The sequence below is a fragment of the Saimiri boliviensis genome, chromosome 4 (genome assembly GCF_048565385.1).
Source record: "Saimiri boliviensis isolate mSaiBol1 chromosome 4, mSaiBol1.pri, whole genome shotgun sequence".
NCBI classification, from domain to species: Eukaryota; Metazoa; Chordata; class Mammalia; order Primates; family Cebidae; genus Saimiri; species Saimiri boliviensis.
The window spans coordinates 12,323,664-12,347,203 of record NC_133452.1 but is presented as its reverse complement, the minus strand read 5'-3'; the positions used below and the strand labels follow the sequence as shown (position 1 = coordinate 12,347,203).

General features: G+C 42.9%; 1 protein-coding gene across 3 annotated transcripts in view; it reads left to right on the top strand.

Moving 5' to 3' along the window:
* The first annotated feature begins 3,085 nt into the window (after nucleotides 1–3,085).
* SNX9 (sorting nexin 9) overlaps nucleotides 3,086–23,540 on the top strand; it is a 113,865-nt gene continuing 93,410 nt past the window's right edge. For 2 of the 3 annotated variants that reach the window (XM_039467588.2, XM_074397203.1), the window contains exon 1: nucleotides 3,086–3,267. In XM_039467588.2, the coding sequence (XP_039323522.1) occupies nucleotides 3,256–3,267 (12 nt within the window). In that variant the 5' untranslated portion in view covers nucleotides 3,086–3,255. Of the gene's footprint in view, nucleotides 3,268–4,142; nucleotides 4,213–23,540 lie in introns of those variants that run through there. The other variant, XM_074397204.1, reaches the window with a different exon arrangement.

Here is a 23,540-nt window from a genome sequence, read left to right as displayed (position 1 = left end):
TGAAAAAAAAAAAAAAAAAGTGAGGTCCAAAGCCTAAACAGAGTGGCTCTGTTGCTCTGGCTACAGGTCTTTTTCTTTTGAAAGTGTGATCTAGTAATAACCAAAAGCAGTCTGCAAATGCAAATCCAATTACTTAAATCAACTGTATTCTCACCCCTGGTGTAATGGAAGCTCATGCTACAGAGGAAAACCTGAATTTAGCATGGCCTGGGGTTCTGGGATCTGGGTTCTGAAAGCAGGTCTATCTAGAGCATCAGCTCTGAGGAAGCTTGCTCAAAGGAAGTGAACAGAAGAGAGATGTGCATGGGTGACCAAGTGGAAGCAGAAGACAAATGCCACGGCCAGGTGCAGGGGCCCACGCCTGTAATCTCAGCACTTTGGGAGGCTGAGGCTGGCAGATGACTTGAGATCAGGAGTTCGAGACCAGCCTGGCAAACATGGCAAAACCCCATTTCTAATAAAAATACAAAAAAAAAAAAATAGCCAGGTATGGTGGTGGGTGCCCATAATCCCAGCTACTGGGGAGGCTGAGGGAGAAGAATCGCTTGAACCCGGGAGGAAGAGGCTGCAGAGAGCTGAGATCTGGCTGCTGCACTCCAGCCTGGGTGACAGAGCGAGACCTAGCCTCTCTCTCTATATATATATATTCTATGAAACTGATTCTACTCTATAACGACATTTGTGAGAAATGTTGATTTTGACTAATGTATATAGAAATAAAACTGCTAAATTTAGCACTATTTACCGGAGATATAGAGCCTCATTATTTAAAATGCGATAAAGATTTTAGTTCAAAATCCCTTCGGTGTGGCTTATTGTGGAAGTGCACGTTTATCTCTTTTTACATACTTTTCTTTTTTTAGACAGAGTCTTGCTCTTTTTATTAATTAAAAAAGAGTAACAATTTTTTAAAAAAAGTAACAAATTAAAATTTAATTAAAAAAAACAAAAAAACAGAAATGAGGTCTCACTATGTTGCCCAGGTTGGTGTTGAACACCTGGGCCAAAACACCCCTCCCACATCAACCCTCCACCATTACTTCTAAAAAATAAAGCGAGGGTTACGGACATTGTTCAGGCGGGAAAAACTTGAAGTCTCTGGTCTACCTGCTTTCGCGGTGCCGGGTGCCCAGGATGACTGTTTGCATAGGATTTGCCAGATGAGCGTGTAGAAAGGCCTGTCTTCACAGGGGTGCCCCTAACTTTGCACCCTTATATCAAAGGATGCATTGTTGAACAGCTGCAGAGAGAGCTGCGCCCAGCCTTCACATTTAAAGAATATGAAAAACTCATTACTTATGGCATGGTCTGAGTTCAAATCCTGGCTTTTCCATATATTAGTGTGTGCTCTTAGCCAAGTTCTTTCTTTCACTCTTTATTAAAATATAAACTTCAGTTTTTAAATGAAGTAATACATGTACATGGTCAAACAATCTGACAACAGGATCTGGCGCATCTCAGAAATTTTCTAGGAATGTATATGTCCTTTTTTTACACAAATGTAATATACATAATGTTTTTATCTTAGTATCACTTAAAATATTATTTTCTAATGGGTTTCCTACTATTTTGTTTGAACGGATGTATCTTACTTACTGAAACAGTCCTGTTAACAAACACATACGGTGCTTTCTGGTTGGAGTCATTAAAGAACTCTCTTTGATGAACATCTTTGCTCACTTGCACAAGTTTGACAGGAGGATACATTCCTAGGAGGGCTTCTGGGTCCAAGGTTATGGTCATTTTCAATTTGAATAAGTATTACCAAATGGGCAAGTTATTTAAGTGAGCACTGATTGGCTCATCTTTATAAACAGTGGACAATAATGAGTTTCTCAAATGTTTCTTACAAGGATTAAATGAGATGGGGATGTAAAAGCCTAGCATACAGCAAGCAGGTTGTCAAAGAATGTTGGCCTCCAACATTTTATTTACGGAGAAAGACAACTATTTATGCATATTATGATGACTATAGCTTTAACCATGAGCTCAACAAACACAAAAAGTCACAGAAAATTCTGCAATACCGTGTTTATTTAATCTCCATTATTGAACTAGTGAAATCTCAGGTCAAACAGAATACATTTAAAAAGACACAAACTTGACATTAACTCTAAATACCATGGAGTATTTAGATTTGATCTGATGGTTCTCTTCTTACAAATACATCCCTCATAATAATAAAAAGTACTCCACTAGTATGCCAATTCAAATGTATCTTCCAGTCGTGTTTTGTCCTTGAGTGAAAAATCTTGCTGCTCAATTCAAGTCATTCTTTTATTCGTAACTCCCATATATATATATCCAACTCTGGAGAAAACCACTGGCAGAAAGATGGACAATTTTAGAACCCTCGTTTCCATTTCAGACATCCTGTTGTTCCCCAAACCTCTGGGGCCCTCGGGCATTTTTAAACGTTATCAAGAGTCCAGAAGGAGGTTAACGGGACGTCACAAAACGAAGCCCCCCAAGCTCCCGTCCCAGGGGCTCCTAGCCAGGACCCCGGCCTGAGGGAGCCTCCGGGCGAGAGGAAGAGGCCCAGGAAGCCATTGCTCCACTCCTTCCCGGCTGTTTCTGTGGCACTCAGGGTACTCGGCCCAGGGCACGGCGACCCCGCAGCACCCCCGGGCGTGGGGCACGGATCGCGGGGTGGGGGGGCTCCTGCCTTCCGGGTGCGTCGCGAGTTCCTGCCGCCCCCTCCCGCCTGTTGCACGGAAAGCCCCGAGCCACGGCGTTCGGCGCCGGCCGAGCGTGAACCGAGTCTGGGTTCGGCTCCCCCGAGCGGCTCGGTGGGCCGCGGAGCGCTTTCCGTGAGGCGGCTATGCGCACCGCGGGACATGGCTCCGGGCTCCCGCCCCGACCCTGTCGCAGCTCGGGACGCGGCCCCCAGCCTCCACCAAGGGGGCCGGGAGGCGGCGCGGCGCGGCGCGGGGGCGGCCTGGAGGCCGGGCCGCGGCCGAAGGCCCAGGGCGCGCTTCCGCCGGGCGCCGCGCGCGCCGCGGTAAATGGGAGGCTCGGCCGGCAGGGGCGGGGGCCGCGCAGCCGGGGACTTTCAGGAACTGCAGGAGCGGGCGGCGCGGGAGTCGCAGAGCGCCCAGCGGCGGGGCCTGAGCGTCGAGACTCGGGGCCGAGGAGCAGGAGCTGCCGCCGCGCCGGGGCCCAGCCGGAGCCGCCGCCCACGCCCTCGCGGCTCGGAACCACCATCCGCGGTGCAGGAGACGAGCCGGCCGTCCCGGGCCGCGAGAGCCGCCCGCCATGGCCACCAAGGTGAGGGGCGCGCGGCGCAGGCCGGGCCGGCCGCTCAGGCCCGCAGTGGCGCGGGGAGGGTCGGGGCCGGGGCCGCGGGGAGGGTCGGGAACGGGGGCCGCCGAGGGGCCACGCCGCGTCCTCGGTGGGGTCTCCGGGCGGCTCCGCGGCCCAGCCAGCCCCCTCCAGGCATGGGTGCGGCGGGCTGTGGCGACCGCCGGGATCCCGCCGGGGGAGGGCGTCGGGTCTGCGCGCAGACGCGGGTCGCGTCCCCGGGCGCAGCTAGGTTTGCGAAGTTTGCACCTGAGAGTGGGCTGCGGCTGGCGCTCCGGGAGGGGCCGCGGGAGCGGGACGGAAACTTCCCGCAGCCCGAGGAGGCCCCCCAGGCGACAGGCGCTCCCTGTGGTCCGCCGTCTCCGCGTCCCCTTCCGCTGCCGCCCGGGGGACCCTCGGCCCCGCGGGGGCGGGTAGAAGTCGGGACCCCGGCGGAGAGGACGCAGCGCTTCCCGTCCCGGCTTGCGGGAGCTCGCGGCCGGGGAGGGACGGAGGCTGGGACTCCCAGAGCCCTGCTGCCTTCGCTGCTGTTATTTTTTTTCTTTTGTTTTGCTACCTTTTCAGTGTGACTGGTATTGCCAGCATGAATAAAATATCAAGAGGGAAATGACTGTGCTTTCGATTACGTGTTTGCCTGAAAAAAGGCCCAGGCCCGAGTTACGTCGTGGAACTTTGGCTCCTGCTTGGTAATTGGCTAGGAGCGGTGGTTTGCCTGTTTTACGTTATTGTTTATGAAATTTGCAATCACTCCTAGCTCCCTGAGTGTTCAAAAGCCACCCTCCCCCGCTCCTTTTCCTTGGCCTTTTTCAGTAGTTACTTGATGTAAAATCGTTGCTGGGAAAGTCAGGGACGCGGAAGGAGGATCTGGGGGAGGAAGCTCCATCCCTGAGCCATTGGCTGCTGTGATACGCTGTGAGGAGTGGGTTTACTTTTGCATTTAGTTTTTGTAATGTCAGTTTCTAAGCATCAGAACCCTTTTCTCTATTTGTTTTTGAGATCTGTGAGCTACTTTGGGGTTGGTGGAAACCTTATTTTTTTATTTTTATTTTTCGATAGGTGTTTGTGTGTGTTGAGTGATAAGGTGGAAAATGATAAGAAATTTCAAATCCCTTTAAAAGATGAGAATTGCTTGACTTCATTCTGCCAGATTTTGTGCTCTGAATCCATCTAGGTGCCGCGTTTATGGAGAAATGGGGATTCTCCTCCAGGGAACCTGTTGCTGCAGTTACTGAAATAATTAACCTTCTTGTTAATGTATTATTGCCTGTGCTGTGCCTTGGTTTTATTAATGTGATAGAATTTGCCACCTTTTTAACGTATTAATTTTGTGTTGACCTTTTTAAAAATAAAACTTAGGCCAAGGATTTCTAAGGAAATTTGATTTTGAGGTTTGTCACCAAACGTTCCAGAAATTACCGGTTACACATCCTACTACACACTCATCTTGCAACCTGAAATCGGTTTATAGACCCTGCGCGGTGGCTCACTCCTGCCTGTAATCCCAGCACTTTGAGAGGCCGCGGTGGACAGATCACCTGAGGTCGGGAGGTCGAGGCCAGCATGGCCAGTATGATGAAACCCCATCTTTACTAAAAATACAAAAATTAGCTGGGTGTGGTAGCGTGTGCCTGTAGTCCCAGCTGCTCGGGAGTTTGAGGCAGGAGAGTCGCTTGAACCTGGGAGGTGGCGGTTGCAGAGAGCAAGGCTCTGTTAAAAAAAAATAAAAGGCGGTTTATGACCTAGAGATCTGTCCAGTGGTGGTCGTCAGTATTGTGTTTTTCCACTCTGGTCTGCTGAGGCTTGTTACCTGTACTGTCCTTTAAGTGGAATGCAGTTTAGCAACTAGTGCAGGTATACCTGGTGAAATTTTTATTTTGTTGTTAAGCCTAAACTTAATTTTTTCCCCCCAAAATTGAAAAGGACAGTGGTTCTTGTATTCATCTTTTTAATTGCATGTGTCTTTAGTTAAACACAAGTCTTAAAACATGTGTAAGCACTTCCTGCTTGGTTATCTACACCACTCCGAAGGCATATTCCAGTAGTTAGTTTCTTTCGGCTGTCTAATCACTCTTCCACATGGTGCTCATTTCCATGTTTACATTGTGACCAACAATTTCCGTTTGAAGAAAAAAGAAGAGCAGTGAAGCAGTTCTTAAAACGAAGACCCTTCCTTCGTTTTCTGACATGCTGATGATTGTTGTGTCCAACCAAAGTCTCATTTTTAAATTGTTCCCGGAGAGTCAAGTTGGTACTTTTCCACCCTTCCCCCATAAATACATGCCTGCCCTTCCCCACATCTGAGTAGTTCTATTTTTTTTCTTCGTTTTCTTCAAGAGTTGGGGGAATGTGTTTAGTAGTAATGACTACCTTTTAATAAAAATTTAGGCTCCATTGGCACTCAGGCTGTTGCTATAATTATTAAGTGATGAAAAGTAAATTCAGTGTCTGGATATTTTAGGTGATAACTGGTTTCCCTTTGAATTTACCAGAGAATTGGCTATAGTTTCTTCAGATACAATTTTCTTACTCGTTCTTATATTTTCTTAAGGATGTGGTTATCTCTGAATTATCGGGATTTAAAAAAAAATTCCGCTAGTATATTTTACAATAGAAAAAGAAATTATCTTTTAGAAGGACTGTGGTAGGACAGTCCTTCACTGCTAAGGAAAGTTAATCAGTAACTGCACATTTTAAAGGGATTATCTGTTTTCTATTTCTAATCCTTACTCAGTAGAATGCTGCATTCAGTTTAAGTGCAAATAGTGCAATCGAGTCTTGTTTTACAAATATTAATACAAAGACTGAAGAGCGTTTTTTGTCTTGACCTTTATTGGAAGCCTCCAAAGGTTATATTTTGACCTAGCCCTTTGGTGAATTTGAGTCATGATGTTTTATTTTAAAGATCAAGTCCTGGGAAAGAAATGCAGATTTTTTTTTTCAAGGTATATCAAAGGGGACACGAAGAAAATTGTTAGTGGAGGTTAAAACGTAGCTGTATAATTTAGCTGTAATTCCCATGTCAAAGTTAACCTTCAATCACTAATTTGGATCCTTTTGTGTTTACGTAGTCACCTTTGGAGTAATTGCAACAAGATTCCAGGAGTTCTTGATGCTTTTCATTTTTTTCCTTAACTTTTCAGTTCCAGTACCTAAAGTTACATGCATGTGTTACACAGCTTGTCTGATTGAATAAATGGTTATGGAATGTTAAAAATAATGGTAGGGAATGAATGAATTGCTTAAGATTATTCCATGTATAGGTTAGTGAGAACAATTTAGAAGGCATAGTTGTAGCCTCTCCAGAGCAGAAACCTTTATTTGAAGACTAGAATAGAAGTATCTAACAGATCTTAAAGTTGATTTTTATGATTTTTTAAGTGTTTGGAAAATGCTAACCATTTAACTTTGCATAACAGTAGTATTTTCTATGTGTCTTACATAGAATGTTTGTGTAGTATTTGTATAGTCAAAAGTTTTGTGACAGTCGAAAGATGGACAAATCTTACTAAAGAAGGAATAGATTAGAAGGCATAAAAATTTTGCACTTTTCTTCTATGCCTTGTTTTTATGTTGACCATCTGAAAATTATAGTTTTGCTTTAATCGCCTACTTAAAACTTTATAGCTTTGCAGTGCTGCTTTTTTTACCCCCCCCCCCCCCACCCCCGGACTACTGTTCTCCTTTGCCCTTCCCTAGGTACTTTGTTTCTACATGTTAGGTTTTTTGGTTTTATTTTGTTTTTTTGGAGGGGATAGTGTCTCGCTTTGTCATCCAGGCTAGAGTGCAGTGGCACGAACATGGCTCACTACAGTCTTCACCTCCCTGGCTCAAGTGATCCTCCCACCTCATTCTCTCAAGTAGCTTGGAATACAGGTGTGCCACCATGTCTGGCTACTTTTTGTATTTTTTGTAGAGATGGGGTTTCACCAGGTATCCTGAGCTCAGGTAATCCTCCCTTCTCAGCCTCACAAGTGCGCCAGGCCACATGTTAGGTCTTAACATGTCTAAGCATCACTTCCCCAGGAAAACCTTTCCTCGTGTCCCCAGCCCTGTTTCAAGGTCATATCATACACCCGACTGCCATTTTACATTTGTTTCTGTAACTAATGGCTGTCTCTTTTGAATGCTGTCAGCCTCAAGAGGCTGAGACTGTGTGTCTGCTCACTTTTGTACCTTCAGTGACCAGTTTAAAAGAGCAAAAAGATATTCCGGTGAGATAAGTGACTCAGTTATTGAAATAGAAAACTTAATCTCCGACTGTAAGCTTTTATTCTTTATGCATTGTAGTGTGTTTGTTAAAAGTGTATACAGGTACAACGCAAAATTTACATCTGCAGTTTAGGTATTGGGAATTATATTTTTAAAAACATAATTAATGATTACATGAGAAATTGCCTCTTATGCTTTAAGGCAGTTGGAACTTCTGAAACTTGAAAGAGTTGTCTTTAACCTGTGATTTGTCAGAAGTGTGTTTAATTTCCAAAAATATTGGGTTTTTCTCCTTATCTTTTTGTTGATGATTTCTAACTTGACTGTATGTGATCAAGGACTGTACCTGGAAATGTGTTGAGGCTAACTTTATACCTAGCATACAGTCAGCTTTTGTAATGTTTCACCTGTACACAAAAGGAATATGTATATATTATTGATGTGTGTGTATATTCTGTATACTGTATGTCCATTAGACTTACTCTGCTGTTTGCATCTATCCTTACTAATTGTGTTTCTCTCCTCCATCTGTTGTATCTAACTGATCCTCTGTCAACTTGATGGAGCTGTTAAAATGGTAAATTTTCTCTACATTTAGAGTTAGCATTATCTTCTAGGTGAATTGAAGTGTTTATCATTATGAAGTGAACCTCTTCATCTTTGGTAATGCATTTTTTCTTAAAGAATGTATTTCTCATGTTAATGTGATTTCACTAGCTTTTGGTAAATATTTCCAAGATATATAAAAGCCAATAGCTGAATTTTACCTTTTTATCTAGTCTGGTGATCTTAATGTCTGCCTGTAAAGTATTGTGTTTGCGGATGTATTTGGACTTCTGTCTGCCATCTTACAGATTGTAGGAGCCCACTCCCAACTGGGTGGAAGATTTGTGTTATATTTTCTTTTTACCAGTGGTTATCATAAGCATGTTAACATTAAGTCAAAGTCTGAAATTACTTCATATTATTACCCTTTTCCTTAGTTACAAAAAGACGTACTGTTATTTAACTCCAGTCATCTCCCCCAATATAATCAATTATTGCCCAGTATTTTAGTTATCTTTTTCACTACAGATTCGACATTATTTTTATTTTTATACAGTTAAATGTTTTAGATTTAATCATATTAATCATATTGTACTATGTCTTTGCTTACTATTTCTTCTCACATTTCAGTCTCTTCTTGAGATAATTTTCCTTCTACCTAAAATGAATTGGAATTTCCATTGAGAAGGTACGTTGTTGGTAAATCTCTTACGTGTCTTTTGGGTATGAAAATTACTCTCGTCTTAAAAGAGTTCTAGGTTGACAGCATTTTTTCCCAGTCCAGTGAAGGTATTCTTCCTTTGTTTCTACTGGCTTTGACATTTGCTGCTAAGAAGCCAGTTACCTAATTATCGTTCCTTTGTTGGTGGGGTGACTCCTCACTGCCTGTTTTTAAGACTTTGTCTGTGTCTTTAGTATTTTGCAGTTTGAATTTAGTGTGCCTGTGTATGGATTTTAATTACACAGCTTGGGCTTTGCTGGGTATCTCGGATCTGAGGACAGGTGCTACACTAGTTCTAGAACAGTGCTGTTCAGTGGAACTCGCTGTCATGATGGTCTACATCTGTGCAGTCCCATCTGGTAGCTGCCTGCCACTTGCGGCTAACAAGAACTTGAAATGTGGTTAATGTGACCGAGGCACTGTGTTTAAATTTTAATTTCAGTAGCCATATGTGGCTAATGGCTACTTTATAGGAGAGTACAGTTGTGGAAAACTCTCAGCAGCTATTCATGAAAATTGCCTTTTCTCCACTCTTTCTTTCTGGAACTGTAGTAACATGAAAAGGACCAAGAAAAAAATCTAACTTCCCACCTCTCAACTTGTCATTTTTCTTTGTGCTGCATTCTGGAGAATTTCTTTTGTTCTTACCTTCTGTTCACTATTCTTTCTTCAGTCAGACCAAGTCTCTTTTATCCATCCATTTAATTTTCATTTTCAGTTATCTTCAGTTTTTAGAAATTGTATTTGGTTCTATTTAAAATCTGCTTTTCGTTCATTATGGTTTCTGGTTCTTTGCTCATATTTTTAAGCTTTTCTTAAGGATGTAAAAACATTGATAGTTTTTTGTCTGTTCTAATATCAGAAGTCTGATTCACCCATCTGTGTCTGCACATTCTCACTCATTGTGCTTTGTTTTCTTGTGTGTTTTGTGATTTGATTTAATTTTCCCTTGAGTTGCTTGTTTTCCTTGGAACTTTATCTGAGAGAATCCTGTTACCTAGATTAACTTCCAGAGAGGATTTATGTGTGCTGGTACCAGTATCCTGGGGACATTATATCCGTGGGGTCACTGTATCTTTAATTCCTGCTTAATGTTTTTTCCACCATACTAAGTAGCATAAATATGGACCTGGCATCTCAGGAGAAATTACAGGTTTTCCTCTTTACCCTTACATTGGGGTCCTTTTGGAGTCCCAGCTTGTAGCCTAATACAGAAGTCTTTGTGTATTGCCTCCCCTGCCCCTACACAGTCCCTAGAGCCAGGCTTCCCGGTTTGTGGAGTCTCCAAGCAGGAAATCCTGCCTCAGCACATGTGTTCTCCCAGGGTTTCTGTTTTCACTTCCTTTGTGGCCTCTCTGGAGCCTTTCCTTTCGTGCTAACTCAGCAGTGTGTTTCAAAAGGTGTTTAGTTTGTGTCTTTTGCTTTTAATATTTTATTTAGCACTTCAGCTGTTTCAGCCTGGCAGTGGCTCAGGTATTAGCTTGCTGTAGTTGCTGGAACAAAATCCAAGTCAGAGCATCTTTGTAACAAACTGTCAAGTGAAGGGAGTGGAATATGTGCATGAAAGTGTTAATCTGTTCTTTGCAGCGGGGAAAAGGTGAAAAAGTTCTTAAGCATTTTGGTTGAAACCAAACCTTCAGTCAAGCTGTCAAACTGTGGGCATTCAAAACTTTCTGGTTGGCATTTGTCATTTTTCTTTTGACTATTAAAAGCACGTGATAGACTCCTCCTTCTTAATTTCTAGGCATTGTAAATGCAATGCTTAAGGATGCTATTTGGTCTGACTCAATTTTTCTAAGTTATTTTTAGTCTCTGGAAATCTGGTCATATTATAGTATTATTACACACAGGGGAAGTACTCAAAAATCACAGATTTGTGATTGTTCATTAAGTCAGAGAGACGCTTTAGGGATAAGTTAAAGAGGGGGAAATAGCAGCTTCATTCTGTTACCTGTTACCCATTGTCGTCCACCAACTCATTCATTTGAACTTCGGATGTGCTTGGTGCCAAGGCCTCTGTTCCATATTGGGATGTCAGTGTTAAAGGCCTGTCCTTGTACTCCAAGGGCACAGTGTCCTGAAGGAGGGCAGTCTGTCTGCAGGGGCACAGTGCAGGCTCCTGGCACAGTTCCTCAAGCCCAGAGGCTTTCAAAGGACCCAAGTCTTGAAATTTCTGTCTGTTCTCATGCTGCTATGAAGAAATGCCTGAGACTAGGTAATTTAAAAAGAAAAGAGATTTAATTGACTCACAGTTCCACAGGACTGGGGAGGCCTCAGGAAACTTAGAATCATGGTGGAAGGGAAAGCAAACATGTCCTTCTTTACATGGCAGCAGGAAGAAGTGCTGAGCAAAAGCAGGAAAAGCCCCTTATAAAAGCATCAGATCTTGTGAGAATTCATGTCAACAGGATGGGGGTGACTGCCCCCATGTTTCAATTACTTCCCACCAGGTGCCTCCTACAACATGTGGGGATTACGGGAACTACAATTCAATATGAGATTTGGGTGGGGACAAAGCCAAACCGTATCAGTGTGTTACTTTCTTTAGTATATTGAGTGAGGTCTTTTTTTTTTTTTTTTTTTTTTTTTTGAGACGGAGTTTTGCTCTTGTTACCCAGGCTGGAGTGCAATGGCACGATCTCGGCTCACCGCAACCTCCGCTTCCTGGGTTCAAGCAATTCTCCTGCCTCAGCCTCCTGAGTAGCTAGGATTACAGGCACGCAACAACATGCCCAGCTAATTTTTTGTATTTTTAGTAGAGACGGGGTTTCGCCATGTTGACCAGGATGGTCTCAATCTCTGGACCTTGTGATCCACCCGCCTCAGCCTCCCAAAGTGCTGGGATTACAGGCTTGAGCCACCGCGCCCGGCCTGTTGAGTGAGTTTTAACCCTTAGTCTGTCACTTCAGTTGCTTTAAAAGTATTTCCATAGTACAGCTCCAGTCTGAAAGTCCAGGCTTTGTCTTGTCGCATCCCAGATGTTCAGTTCAGCTGACATTTCAGTAGCTATTTTGTACCTCTTGGATGCTGGGAGTAAAGATTTGGATCCTCCCTAGGACAGCTGACATTAATGAATTGGTATATTTAAAATGTGTTAGTTTAAATGTATTTCCTAACTTAAATTCACAGAAAAAGGCTTGAAAATGTAGATGTATGTATAATAGTTGCCTGTTGTATAGTGGTTGCACATAGGACTTTTTTTATGTTTTAGCTTGTTTTATATTCTCAAGATTTTGAGTAATGGACATTGCTGCTTTTTTAACAAGGAAAAAAAGTTTTGTTTTTTTTTTTTTTTTTTAAATAAAAACTCACTGTCTTTAGGCTTCTAAAGCAGATTCCAAATTTATGTACCTTCTATTAATTTGTTTCAAAGTGTACTAATTTGGAAAAAAATTTTAATTAATGCTTAAAAACTAGTAAGGGCACCAAAGGGCACTGTAGAAAAATGAGAAAAATGCTAATGCATTCAGGATTACAAATATTACTTTGTACTTTCCTTAAATACCATATTTTCTTCTTTCAAGGGAGAAAAAGTATGTTTTAAAAGTAACTCTAAAAAAATAACTGAAAACTTACTGAACAACTAGCACTTAAACTGAAGGGGTTACACATTGCTGCTTCATGAATACATTGGTAATTTTACCTGCCTCTGTACGCCTTCTCCCTCAGGAGCTTAGAAGAGGCAGGGTGGCTGATCCTTTGTGGTTAGACATCGTTTCCAGAACTCTGCTTCTCCTACCTTCTTAAACCGTGATTCAGATTTTAGAGTCAAGAGTTGAGTAGTGTGATTTTACAGCTGTTTTGTTGATGCATCAGATTTCCTTTGTCCTGTGACTGTTATTACCAGTATTGCTGAACTGAACTGAGTCCATTTGCCCATGCAGTGGAAAGCCAAACACTGAAGTACCAGGTTTTTGCAGTAAGAAAGGCTTATTGCCAGACAGCTGAGCAAGGAGACGGGCGCTGGACTCAGGTCTGTTTCTTCACACTGGGGGCTAGGCCAAGTTTTGTACTTAGAAGGTAATGAGGCATGATCTGATTGGATCTTGCAATGAGGTGATGCTGGAGGCATGATCTGGATGAATCCTACCATGGGGTGACACCAGAGCTTGATCTGATTGGATTTTGGATCCTACCATGTGGTGTCCACTGTTTTTTTTTTCTTTTCTTTTTTTCTTCTGAGACGGGGTCTCTCCATGTTGCCCAGGCTGAAGTGCAGTGGTACAACTTCCGCTGACTGCAGCTTAACCTCCCAGGCTCAACTGATCCTCTTACCCTAACATCCTGAGTAAGCTAGTATCACAAGTGTGTGCCAGCATACCTGGCTAATTTAAAAAAAAATTTTTTTTTTTTTTTTTTGTAGAGATGGGGTCTCATTTTCTTGCTCAGGCTGGAGCACAGTGGCATAATAATAACTCAGTAATAATAACTCACTGCCACCTTGAACTCCTGGGCTTAAGTGATTTTCCAACCTCAGCCTCATAGCTGCTTGGACTACAGGTGTGTGCCAACCCTCCCCCACCTCCCCCCTCCCCAGCCAATTTTTTTTTTTTCTTTAGTAGAGTTGAGGTCTCGCCATGTTCCCCCAGCTGGTCTCAAGCTCCTAGGCTCAAATGATCCTCCCACATCAGCCTCCCAAAGTGTTGGGGTCCTCTTCTTAATTCAGTGCCCATTCCTCAGTCCGACCACTTGGGTTCTGTCCATGGTTGCACACTTAGTTCATCTGGGCATGCTCTGGTGATGTGACCTTCAACCTGGGGGTCCATGCCAAGTGAAAAGCAGCTCACAACTCTGTTACATAAAAGTTGAACCTGATTAGTCTCATACAATTCCACCAGTATATAAAGCACATTTAGTGTCCTTGCAACCCCTAAAAACTCCAAAAGCCTAGAAAGTCAGTAGCCATTAGGTTACTGAGATCTGTGGTTACAACAGGTTGAGCTGTTTGAATCATTTAAAGCCAAGATGTTACCACAAAGTATAGAGATTTTAAATTTTATTTTATTTTTGAGACGGAGTCATACTTTGTCACCCAGGCTGGAGTGCAGTGGTGTCATCTCAGCTCACCGCAACCTCTGCCCCCTAGGTTCAAGCAGTTCTCCTGTCTCAGCCTCCCAAGTAGCTGGGATTATAGATGTGTGCCACCACGTTTGGCTAATTTCTGTATTTTTAGTAGAGATGGGGTTTCACCATGTTGGCCAGCCAGGTTTTGAACTCCTGACACCAAGAGAGCCACCTGCCTTGGCCTCCCAAAGTGCTGGGATTACAGGCATGAGCCACCATGCCCAGCCGAGATTTTTAAATATTCTAATATTTATTTATATTAGAGTTTGATTATGATGACCATAAGCAAAGTTTTCAACCTTTTAAAACCCTTTGCCCTCCTTTTTTTTTTTTTTTAATTTTTAGACAGTCTTGCTCTGTTGCCCAGGCTGGAGTGCAGTGGTGCAAACACGGCTCACAGCAGTCTTGGACTCGCAGGCTCAAGGACTTCTTCTGCCTCAGCCTCCTGAGTATCTGTGATATGGTTAGGCTTCATGTCTCCATCCAAATCTCATCTTGAGTTGTAATCGCCATAATCCCCAAGTCTCAAGGGAAAGACCAGGTGGAGGTAGTTGAATCATGGGGATGATTTCCCCCATGCTGCGCTGATGGTTTAATAAGGGTCTCCTCCACCTTCGCTCAGTACTTCTTCCTGCCACCTTGTGAAGGTGACTTGCTTCCTGTTCACTTTCCACTGTGATTGTAAGTTTCCTGAGGCCTCCCTAGCCATGCTAAACTGAGAGTCAGTTAAACCTCTTTCCTTAATAAATTACCCAGTCTCTGGCAGTACTTTATAGCCGTGTGAAAACAGACTAATATAGTGTGGGACCACAGGCAAGCACAACTATGCCTAGCCAATTTATTTATTTATTTATTTATTTTGAGACGGAGTTTCACTCTTGTTACCCAGGCTGTAGTGCAATGGCACAGTCTCGGCTCACCGCAACCTCCGCCTCCTGGGTTCAGGAAATTCTCCTGCCTCAGCCTCCTGAGTAGCTGGGATTACAGGTACACGCCACCACGCCCAGCTAATTTTTTGTATTTTTAGTAGAGACGGGGTTTCACCATGTTGACCAGGATGGTCTCAATCTCTTGACCTCATGATCCACCCGCCTCGGCCTCCCAAAGTGCTGGGATTACAGGCTTGAGCCACCGCGCCCGGCCGCCAATTTATTTTTTTTATTTTTATTTTTATTTTTTTGTGACGGAGTTTTCGTTCTTGTTACCCAGGCTGGAGTGCAATGGCGCGATCTCGGCTCACTGCAAGCTCCGCCTCCTGGGTTCAAGCAATTCTCCTGCCTCAGCCTCCTGAGTAGCTGGGATTACAGGCATGCGCCATCATGCCCAGCTAATTTTTTGTATTTTTAGTAGAGACGGGGTTTCACCATGTTGACCAGGATGGTCTCGATCTCTCGACCTCGTGATCCACCCACCTCGGCCTCCCAAAGTGCTGGGATTACAGGCTTGAGCCACCGCGCCTGGCCATTGTGTGTTATTATAGTAAATAGTAATCTGCCCAGATTTGCTTTGTATAATATGTGCTACCATGATTATATAATGAAAATAATTTTTAGTGGGAGATTACTATCTAAAATAATCCTCTTTTTAAAATTATTTTATAAGTCAGATAATACATGCCTTTGTGTATATCCAGTTTTTAATGCTATTTTTGTCATATGTACCCATATCTAATTTTAATGAATTTGAATTTCAGCAGCTTCATTTTTCCTGTTTGCCTACTTAGAAGCTTTAAGGAAGTAAAGAAACAAATGTTTGTCAAAGTCAGAAAAAAGAATGGATATAGTCCCCAAACTAGATAAATCTACCTCTGATTAATCAAATGCACCCATGTATTATTGTAGGACCCATATGCATGAAGGCCCAGGCATGCTGTCTGTGCTCCTATGACCTGCCTCTGGAGAATCAGTAACAAGTAATGGGTATCTGAATAAGAGAAGGGCAGCAGATCATGAAGCCCTCATTGGCATTTGAACGAGGTGGCATTGTGGGATCCATGAACAGCATATGCTGTACCGTTAATTATGGAAGGAATACATGTAATTGTTACTGGCTGTGGTTAATATTAGAATATTATTATGCATGAACATCAAGGGGTGTTGACAGAAATATGGGTATGCTCCACTGTTACCAAAAATCAAATTTCATTTGTTTGTTTTTGAGACAGAACCTCACTCTGTTGCCCAGGCTGCAGTACAACGGCAGCCCGCTGCAGCCTCCACTTCCTGGGCTCCAATCATCCTTCCACCTCAGCCTCCCGAGTAGCTGGATTACAGACGTGCATCTCCATGTCTGGCCAGTTTTTATATTTTTTTGGTAGAGACAGTGTTTTGCCGTGTCGCCCAGGCTGGTCTTGAATTCCTGAGCTCAAGAGATCTGCCTGCCTTGGCCCCCCAAAGTGCTGGGATTACAGGCATGAACCACTGTGCTCAGCCAAGTTTTTTTTTTTTCATTCAGCAGTCTCTTTCCAGAATTTATACTGTAAGTGAAAATGCACGTAAATTTTTCTATTCAAAGAATTTGCAGTCTAATGGAGAACACAGACATACAGATATCTTCAATTAGGCGTACAGTTGCTATGGAAGAAGTACACTTAGTGTACAGTGAGATAGCACAGTACTTGGAGTCAGAAATGAGACCCTTCTAACCTGTTTCCCTCCATTTTGCTTGTGGAAACCTAAAAGTAAAAATAAATTTGCATCAATAAAGAGGCCATAGTGTGAAAATTGTATGTAGAAGTAAGTGCTAGTTAAATATTCTCACATTATGTTATTCATGGTGCAGAAGAGGGTCATTTCTCTACAGTTTAGGGAATGGCATTAAATACTTAAAGGCATGTTTAGTTTGAGGTCTCATTTAAAGAGCTCTTATTTTAGTGGCTGACCTTGCAGGATAAAAAATACATTTTATAGAAGTGTAAATGTCCAGTTTTCCCTGGTTGTGCTCTCTGGGACTAGTCACACTAAGCCACTCTTAGGAACCAGCGAGTATTCAAGGTAACTCGTCTTTCTGTGTCCAGGCTTGTTCTAAATCCTTTGTGGCCAAGGACATAGTGTCTTGGAATGGCTACAATGGATCTGCTCCTTTTGATTTCCAGGTAAGTTGTTGTTCGATGTGTTTTATTTACCTGGTTTGCAATACCCAGAGCTTATTCTAGAGAAGGGATTCCCAGCTGGCGAATTGTCAGGGGATCTTCAACTCTTTAAAATGTATATAGATTACGTAATAAAATACAGGATTGCTTAAAAACACTGGACTTATTGGTACCTTTTTGACATTAAGTATCAATGAATTATACTTGAGTGTAATTACTGTTATTTGTGTGTTTGGGATGTATATATGTTGAGGTCATTGGCATTCCTTTATGATTCATTGTAGCTATTACATAAAAGCTTATTTCCCTTATTAGTGTTTGGTTTCTCTTAAGTTTTTAGAATAAAAGAGAAATTGTGTCTTTTATTAGAGATGCAATGAATGAACAAAATTAGTTCGGCCTGATTATGAAGCGTCTGTATTTTCATGTAATCGTGGTGGTACAGCATAGAGATTAGGAGCCTGGGTTCAAATTCCAGTCCAGTTATTAATACGTAACTCTGGAAGGTTACTTAATGCTTTAGTTTTCTTGTCTGTAAAATACAAGTAACTGAATGGATTCGGGTGTGAATTTCATTGCACAGTCCAGGTGGGGGTAAAATTATAATTTTACTCTTCTGTAATAATTTACAACAAATTCATTCCCATCCTGCTGGGGAAGCAGACCTATAATCTTTTAGTTCCCAGACCACCAACTCTTGCCCAGGGTGAGGCATAATTTGAGGGTGGGGATAGTAACTTAGTGCCATGGCCTTGGGGATGTGACCCCATCTTGCCCTCCAGTCTCCTCTAGGCCTTTCCTGCTGCCCCTCGGTTTAGTAGTTCTCTGTACCACTTTATTGCTTGCTGCTTGAGGGCATGGGACCCACCTTGCTGGTTGTTCGTAGTCTTGGGGTACAAATCTCTGCAAAGCTCAGACATTTTCTCTCTTCATGTGACAAACAGCTGTTTGGATTCTCTACCCCCTCCGGTTGTTTCCTGGTTTCACTGTGGTTCTGGAAGCAGGTGAAAAAAACAAGAAAGCCTCACTGGGAAGGTGACACCCAGGCAGAGACCTGAGGTGGAGGGTGTCTGGATCTCAGGAAAGAGCAGACCCTTCAGGCTGGTGGTTGCACAGGGAGGCTGGAGCTGAGGGAGCACAGGGAAGACGGGCTGCTCCCCAGGTGGGGGAGGCCCAGGCAACCATGGGGACTTTGACGTTTATTTGGCAACAAAACCACTGGAGGGTTTTTACCACACCCAAAATGACTGACTTATAATTTTTTTTTTTTTTTTGGTTTTTAAGAGTTGAGTTTGCCTTTATTGGCTAAAGCTAACTGCAGAAGTTAACAGCATTCTGTTTGCTTTGATACTGGATTTAAGCCTTGTTTTATCCCTTCTTAAAACTTAATTGGTTGTATCTTATTAAAGCCACACTAGGAAAATCCTGCGCTCCATTTAAGTCAGTCAGTAGGAGAGCTTCAGAAGGATTGACACGTATCTTTCTCTATATATGAGGAATACTCCAGTCAAATCAGCTGGGAGAAAAAAATTTGTAAAGAAATTTTTAAAAAAATCTAATATCTTGAATTTGAGATTCTTTCTGATAGAAAATTTCAGATTATGTCTTCTGGATATCCTGAAAGTAAATAACAGCCCATCAGACCATTGACTGTTGTCATCATCATCATCATCAACATCCTGTTCACTTGACTGATGGTCACCTAGACATAAGCACAGTACTTTCAGCCTGCTGGATTTCAGGCTGATGAAACCATTTATGATCAGCGAGTACTCACTGCATTGCTCTTCTGATGAAGGTCAGTCTGTGGGTTTCTGATGTAAACATCCTGATGCCCTGGCAGTCTTGAGAGCAGCAGTAGAAGAAAGCAGCTGAAATCCTGAGAACTGGGTCAGAATGCTCTTATGGGCTTGGAAGAAATGGCATCATCTTAGCTTAGAATTTGGAGATTCAGTGAATCTTTATTCTTTCCTGGTTCTGTTAAGTGATTATTTTTAATATGAAATATATTACTGAAATTTCATGTTACTTGTCCTAAAAAATTCCACATCTGTGTGTTTTGAGGGTCTTTAAGATTAAGAGCATCCCCCAATGATTAGAGAGGCACAAGGTGGAAATAAAAGATTTTGTTACCTACAGGCCCTGGGAGTACACAGCATGCCTGGAGGTCACACAGGATGATCAGGGAGCTTGAAGGTCAGGAATCGTGAAGGGCGAGAGGGAGATTGAGACCCACCCAGAGACCCAAGGGCCAACGCCTTCATGGGGTCTAAACAGGTTTCCCTCAGAGAGGTTTAATTGGTTCTAGGAGGTTGCAGTGAAGTAGGCTGTGTGTGGCCTTCCCATGGGGAGGTGGTCACCAAGAGGAAGTTGTCTAAGACAGGTATCTGGATTGGCCACAGTGAGGACCTGGGAGGAGGGGTTGAACTGTGCCCTGTGCTGTGTCCAGGGTGGCAGAGCCCTACTTCTATGAGAAAGTCCTGCTTATCTTCAGAGTGCATGCTGAGGCAACATAAAATGATAGGAATTCATTCACTGCACTGTGACTTTTTAAACTATCATCTCAACAGTTTGGCATGATTCAGTATTTTCTATTTTGACTTTTTATTTATAAAACCTTCAAACATGGAGAAAAGTAGAACAGCACAGTGACCACCCCTCCCCGCCCCCGCCTTGTACCCATTACCAACTTCCGCAGTGATCCCGGCCTGTTTTGTTTCCTCTAACCTCCACTGCCCTATTTTCCTCTTCCCTCACTATTTTGAAGCAAATTCCAGACATCATTTCATGATGAATATTTTAATATACATCTCCAAAATTGTAGACTTAAATAACTGTCATTCCTGTTATACTAAAAAATTCAGAATAAGTTCTTAATATCTTTCTCTGTTATGACTTATTCTGGAATAAATTCAAACATCCAGTCTGTTGATAGGCAATGTAAACATTGATAAATTAAGTTTGCTGTATATATTAAGTTGTTTGATAGATATTAAAGTGAGAATAGTGCCATGTTATTGTTTGGCATTTGCATGAGTCCTCCCATGTTAATGTAAAACAAATTTGCCACAGGTAGTGTGACCGTACAGGTAACATAACCTAACAGTTAAAAAATATATGCATGTCTTGCTTTTATCTTGTTGACTCCAGTGCACTTACCAAAATCCTCATGATGCCACTGCCCAGTGTCACCTTGACTGTTGCCTAGACAGAACCTGTTTATCAAGACTGGGGAATTGCAGTGGAGAAAGAGTAGAGCTGACTGTGGGGGAGACCGAAGTTTATTACTCAAATCAGTCTCCCTGAGCATTCAGGGATTGGAGTTTTTAAAGAAAATTTGGCAGATAGGGGGTTGGGAAGTGGGGAGTGCTGATTGGTCAGGTTGGAGATAGAATCATAGGAGGCTGAAGTTCAGTTTTCTTAAAGTCTTCTGTTCCTGGGCTCCATGGCAGAACTGGTTGGGCCAGATTACTGGTCTGGGTGGCGTCAGCTAATCATGGACTACAGGGTCTGCAAAATATCTCAATCACTGATCTTAGGTTTTACAATAGTAATGTTATCCCCTGGAGCAATTTGGGAAGATTCACACTCTTGGAGCCAAAGGCTACATGATCCCTAAATTGTAATTTCTTGTAGCTAATTTGTTAGTCCTGCAGAGGCCAACTGGACCCCAGGCAATAAGGGGGTCTTTTCAGGAAAGGGCTGTTACCAGTTTTGTTTCAGAGTCAAACCATCAGAGTCAAACCATGCCTTAGCTTTTTTGCCGAAGTTAGTTCCGGCCTATGCCCAGGAGTGAACAAGGACAGCTTAAAGATTAGAAGCAAGGTAGAGTTGGTTAGGTCTGATTTCTTTCACTGTCATAAATTCCTCAGTTATAATTTTGCAAAGGTGGTTTCAAGGCGATGAAGCCCTTCTAAGCCTTTCTGTGCAGCTTAGGTGGTGCTAGCAATGGGAGGATGCTTAGGATAGGGGTTAAAGAATTGACAAAAATGAAGATTGAAAAGGAAATACAGTTGACCCTTGAACAACTTGGAGATTAGGAGCACCGAACCCCTGCCCAGTTGGAAATTCAGGTATAACTTTTGACTTCCCCAACACTTAACTACTAATAGTCTGCTGTTGACTGGAAGCCTGTTAAGAGTTAACACGTATTTTATATGTTATGTGTATTACATACTGTATTCTTACAGTAAAGCTAGAGAAAAGAAAATGTTACTGAGAAAATCATAAGGAAGAGAAAATATATTTACTATTAAGTGGAAGTAGAGCATTAGGTCTTCATCCTCATTGTCTTCACATGGAGTAGGTGGAAAAGAGGAGGGAAGGGTTGGTCTTGCTGGCAGAATTAGAAGAAACTGCATATAAAGTGGACCAGACCTGCGTTGTTCAAGGGTCAACTGTATTGATTATCTTATTTTTAACTTAAAATGTATAATGTGCATTTACTTACCAATCTTTTGATAGACAGCTATGATCTTTTCTTTGTGTGCCTCTGATTGCAATGCTAAATGATCCATTTTTGCATAATCCACACTCAATTCATTGCAATTCCCATTTTTTATTTTAAAAGAGCTTAAATAGTTTGGAGAATTTCAAAGCATCGTGAGTACAGAATTCTAGATTTTAAAATTTTATTTCCTAATTTTTTTTTTGAGATAGATTGTCAGAAACAATTGCTCAGTGTAGCCAAAAGAAACCCCCATTTAGCCAGAAAAATTTCTCAGCAAGGCACTTTTACTTTTGCAGAAGGGTACTGCTTGTGTAGGTTACAATGGCAAGAGCACACTAAACAAAGGAGGGAAGGAGTTTTTGACTCTAATGCAGTTCCTTTTTCTGTGTCCTTCCCCTATTGGCTGGGGTTGGACCACGCAATCTAAGCTGATCCCAATTGACTAAGACTTAAACTTTTTCCAAATAGGGTAAACACTGATTTTGCAAGCAGAGGAAAGATGGGTAGGATTGATTTACAACTTTTACAACTTACGACCAGAAAGTTGAGTCTTTGAAGAGGAACTTAGGTGTCCCAACACAGTCTCACTCTGTTGCCCAGGCTAGAGTGCAGTGGGGCAATCTCGGCTCACTGTAACCTCTGCCACCCAGGTTCAAGCAGTTTTCCTGCCTTAGCCTCCCACTTAGCTGGGATCACAGGCTCACACCTCGCCTGGCTAATTTTTGTATTTTTAGTAGAGACGGGGTCTCACCATGTTGGCCAGGCTGGTCTTGAACTCTTGGCCCCAAACTGTCTGCCCACCTCAGCCTCCCAAAATGCTGGAATTCTAGCCGCCTGTTGGGTTCACCTTGCCCACTGCCTAAACAGAGCAGATTTCTCAAGACAAGGGGAATTGCAATGGATAAAGTAATTCATGCAGTGCCAGAGACCGGAGTTTTATTACGCAAATCAGTGTACTCGTAGAGTTTCTTTCTTTTCTTTCTTTTTTTTTTCTTTCTTTCTTGACAGAGTCTCACTCTGTTGCCAGCAATCTGGAGTGCAGTGGCATGCGGCTCACTATAACTTCCACTTCCTGGGTTCAAGTGATTCTCCTTCCTCACCTACCTGAGTAGCTGAGACTACAGGTGCATGCCACCATGCCAAGCTAATTTTTGTATTTTTAGTAGAGATGAGGTTTCACCATGCTGGCCAGGATGGTCTCAATCTCTTGACCTCATGATCTGCCCACCTTGGCCTCCCAAAGTGCTGGGATTACAGGCCTGAGCCACAGCGCCTAGCTACCTGCTGAATTTTTAAGGACAACTTGGTGGGTGGGGGAAGCCAGTGAGTAGGGAGTGCTGATTGGTCAGGGATGAAATCATAGGAAGTCAACGCTGTCTTGCACCAAGTCAGTTCCTGGGTGGAGGGCACAACATCAAATGAGCCAGTTTACTGGTCAAGGTGCTGCCCAGCTGATCCATCAAGTGCAGGGTCTGCAAAATATCTCAAGCACTAATGTTAGGAGCAGTGGAGGGAGGGTCAGAATCCTGTAGTCCCCAGCTGCATGACTCCTAAATCATTTTTAATCTGTGGCTAATGTTAGTCCTACAAAGCCAATCTAGTCCCCAGGCAAGAAGGAGGTCTGCTTTGGCTGTTGTCCCCTCCTCTCCCCTCCCCTCTCTTTGGAGACAGAGTCTCACTCTGTTATCCAGGCTGGAGTGCAGTGGTGCAGTCTTGGCTCACTGTGGCCTCCACCTCCCAAATTCAAGGGATTCTCCTGCTGCAGCCTCCTGAGTAGCTGGAAGTACAGGCGCGCACCGTCATGCCCAATTAATTCTTTGTATTTGGTGTTTATTGGTTTGCAAGAAGGATTAACTGGAAGGGAAAAAGGATCCTGGCAAGTGTTGGGATTACAGGCATGCGCCACTGTGCCTGGCCTCATTTGTCTTAACTGCTGTCTCAACTACACTTACTTTGACAGTAAACTTTTTAGCCATGTACTAGATTTCTTGGAAACAATTACTGTTTTTTAAACTCGTGTTTCATTAGCTATGTAATAATTCAATTGCATAGCTACGATAATAACTTATTGTAATCACAACTGGTTTCTGGTAAGCCTATGGTTCAGTTGGTGGGATCACAATTGCCCCTGTGTGTTAGAGAGTATCCTGCTAAATGGA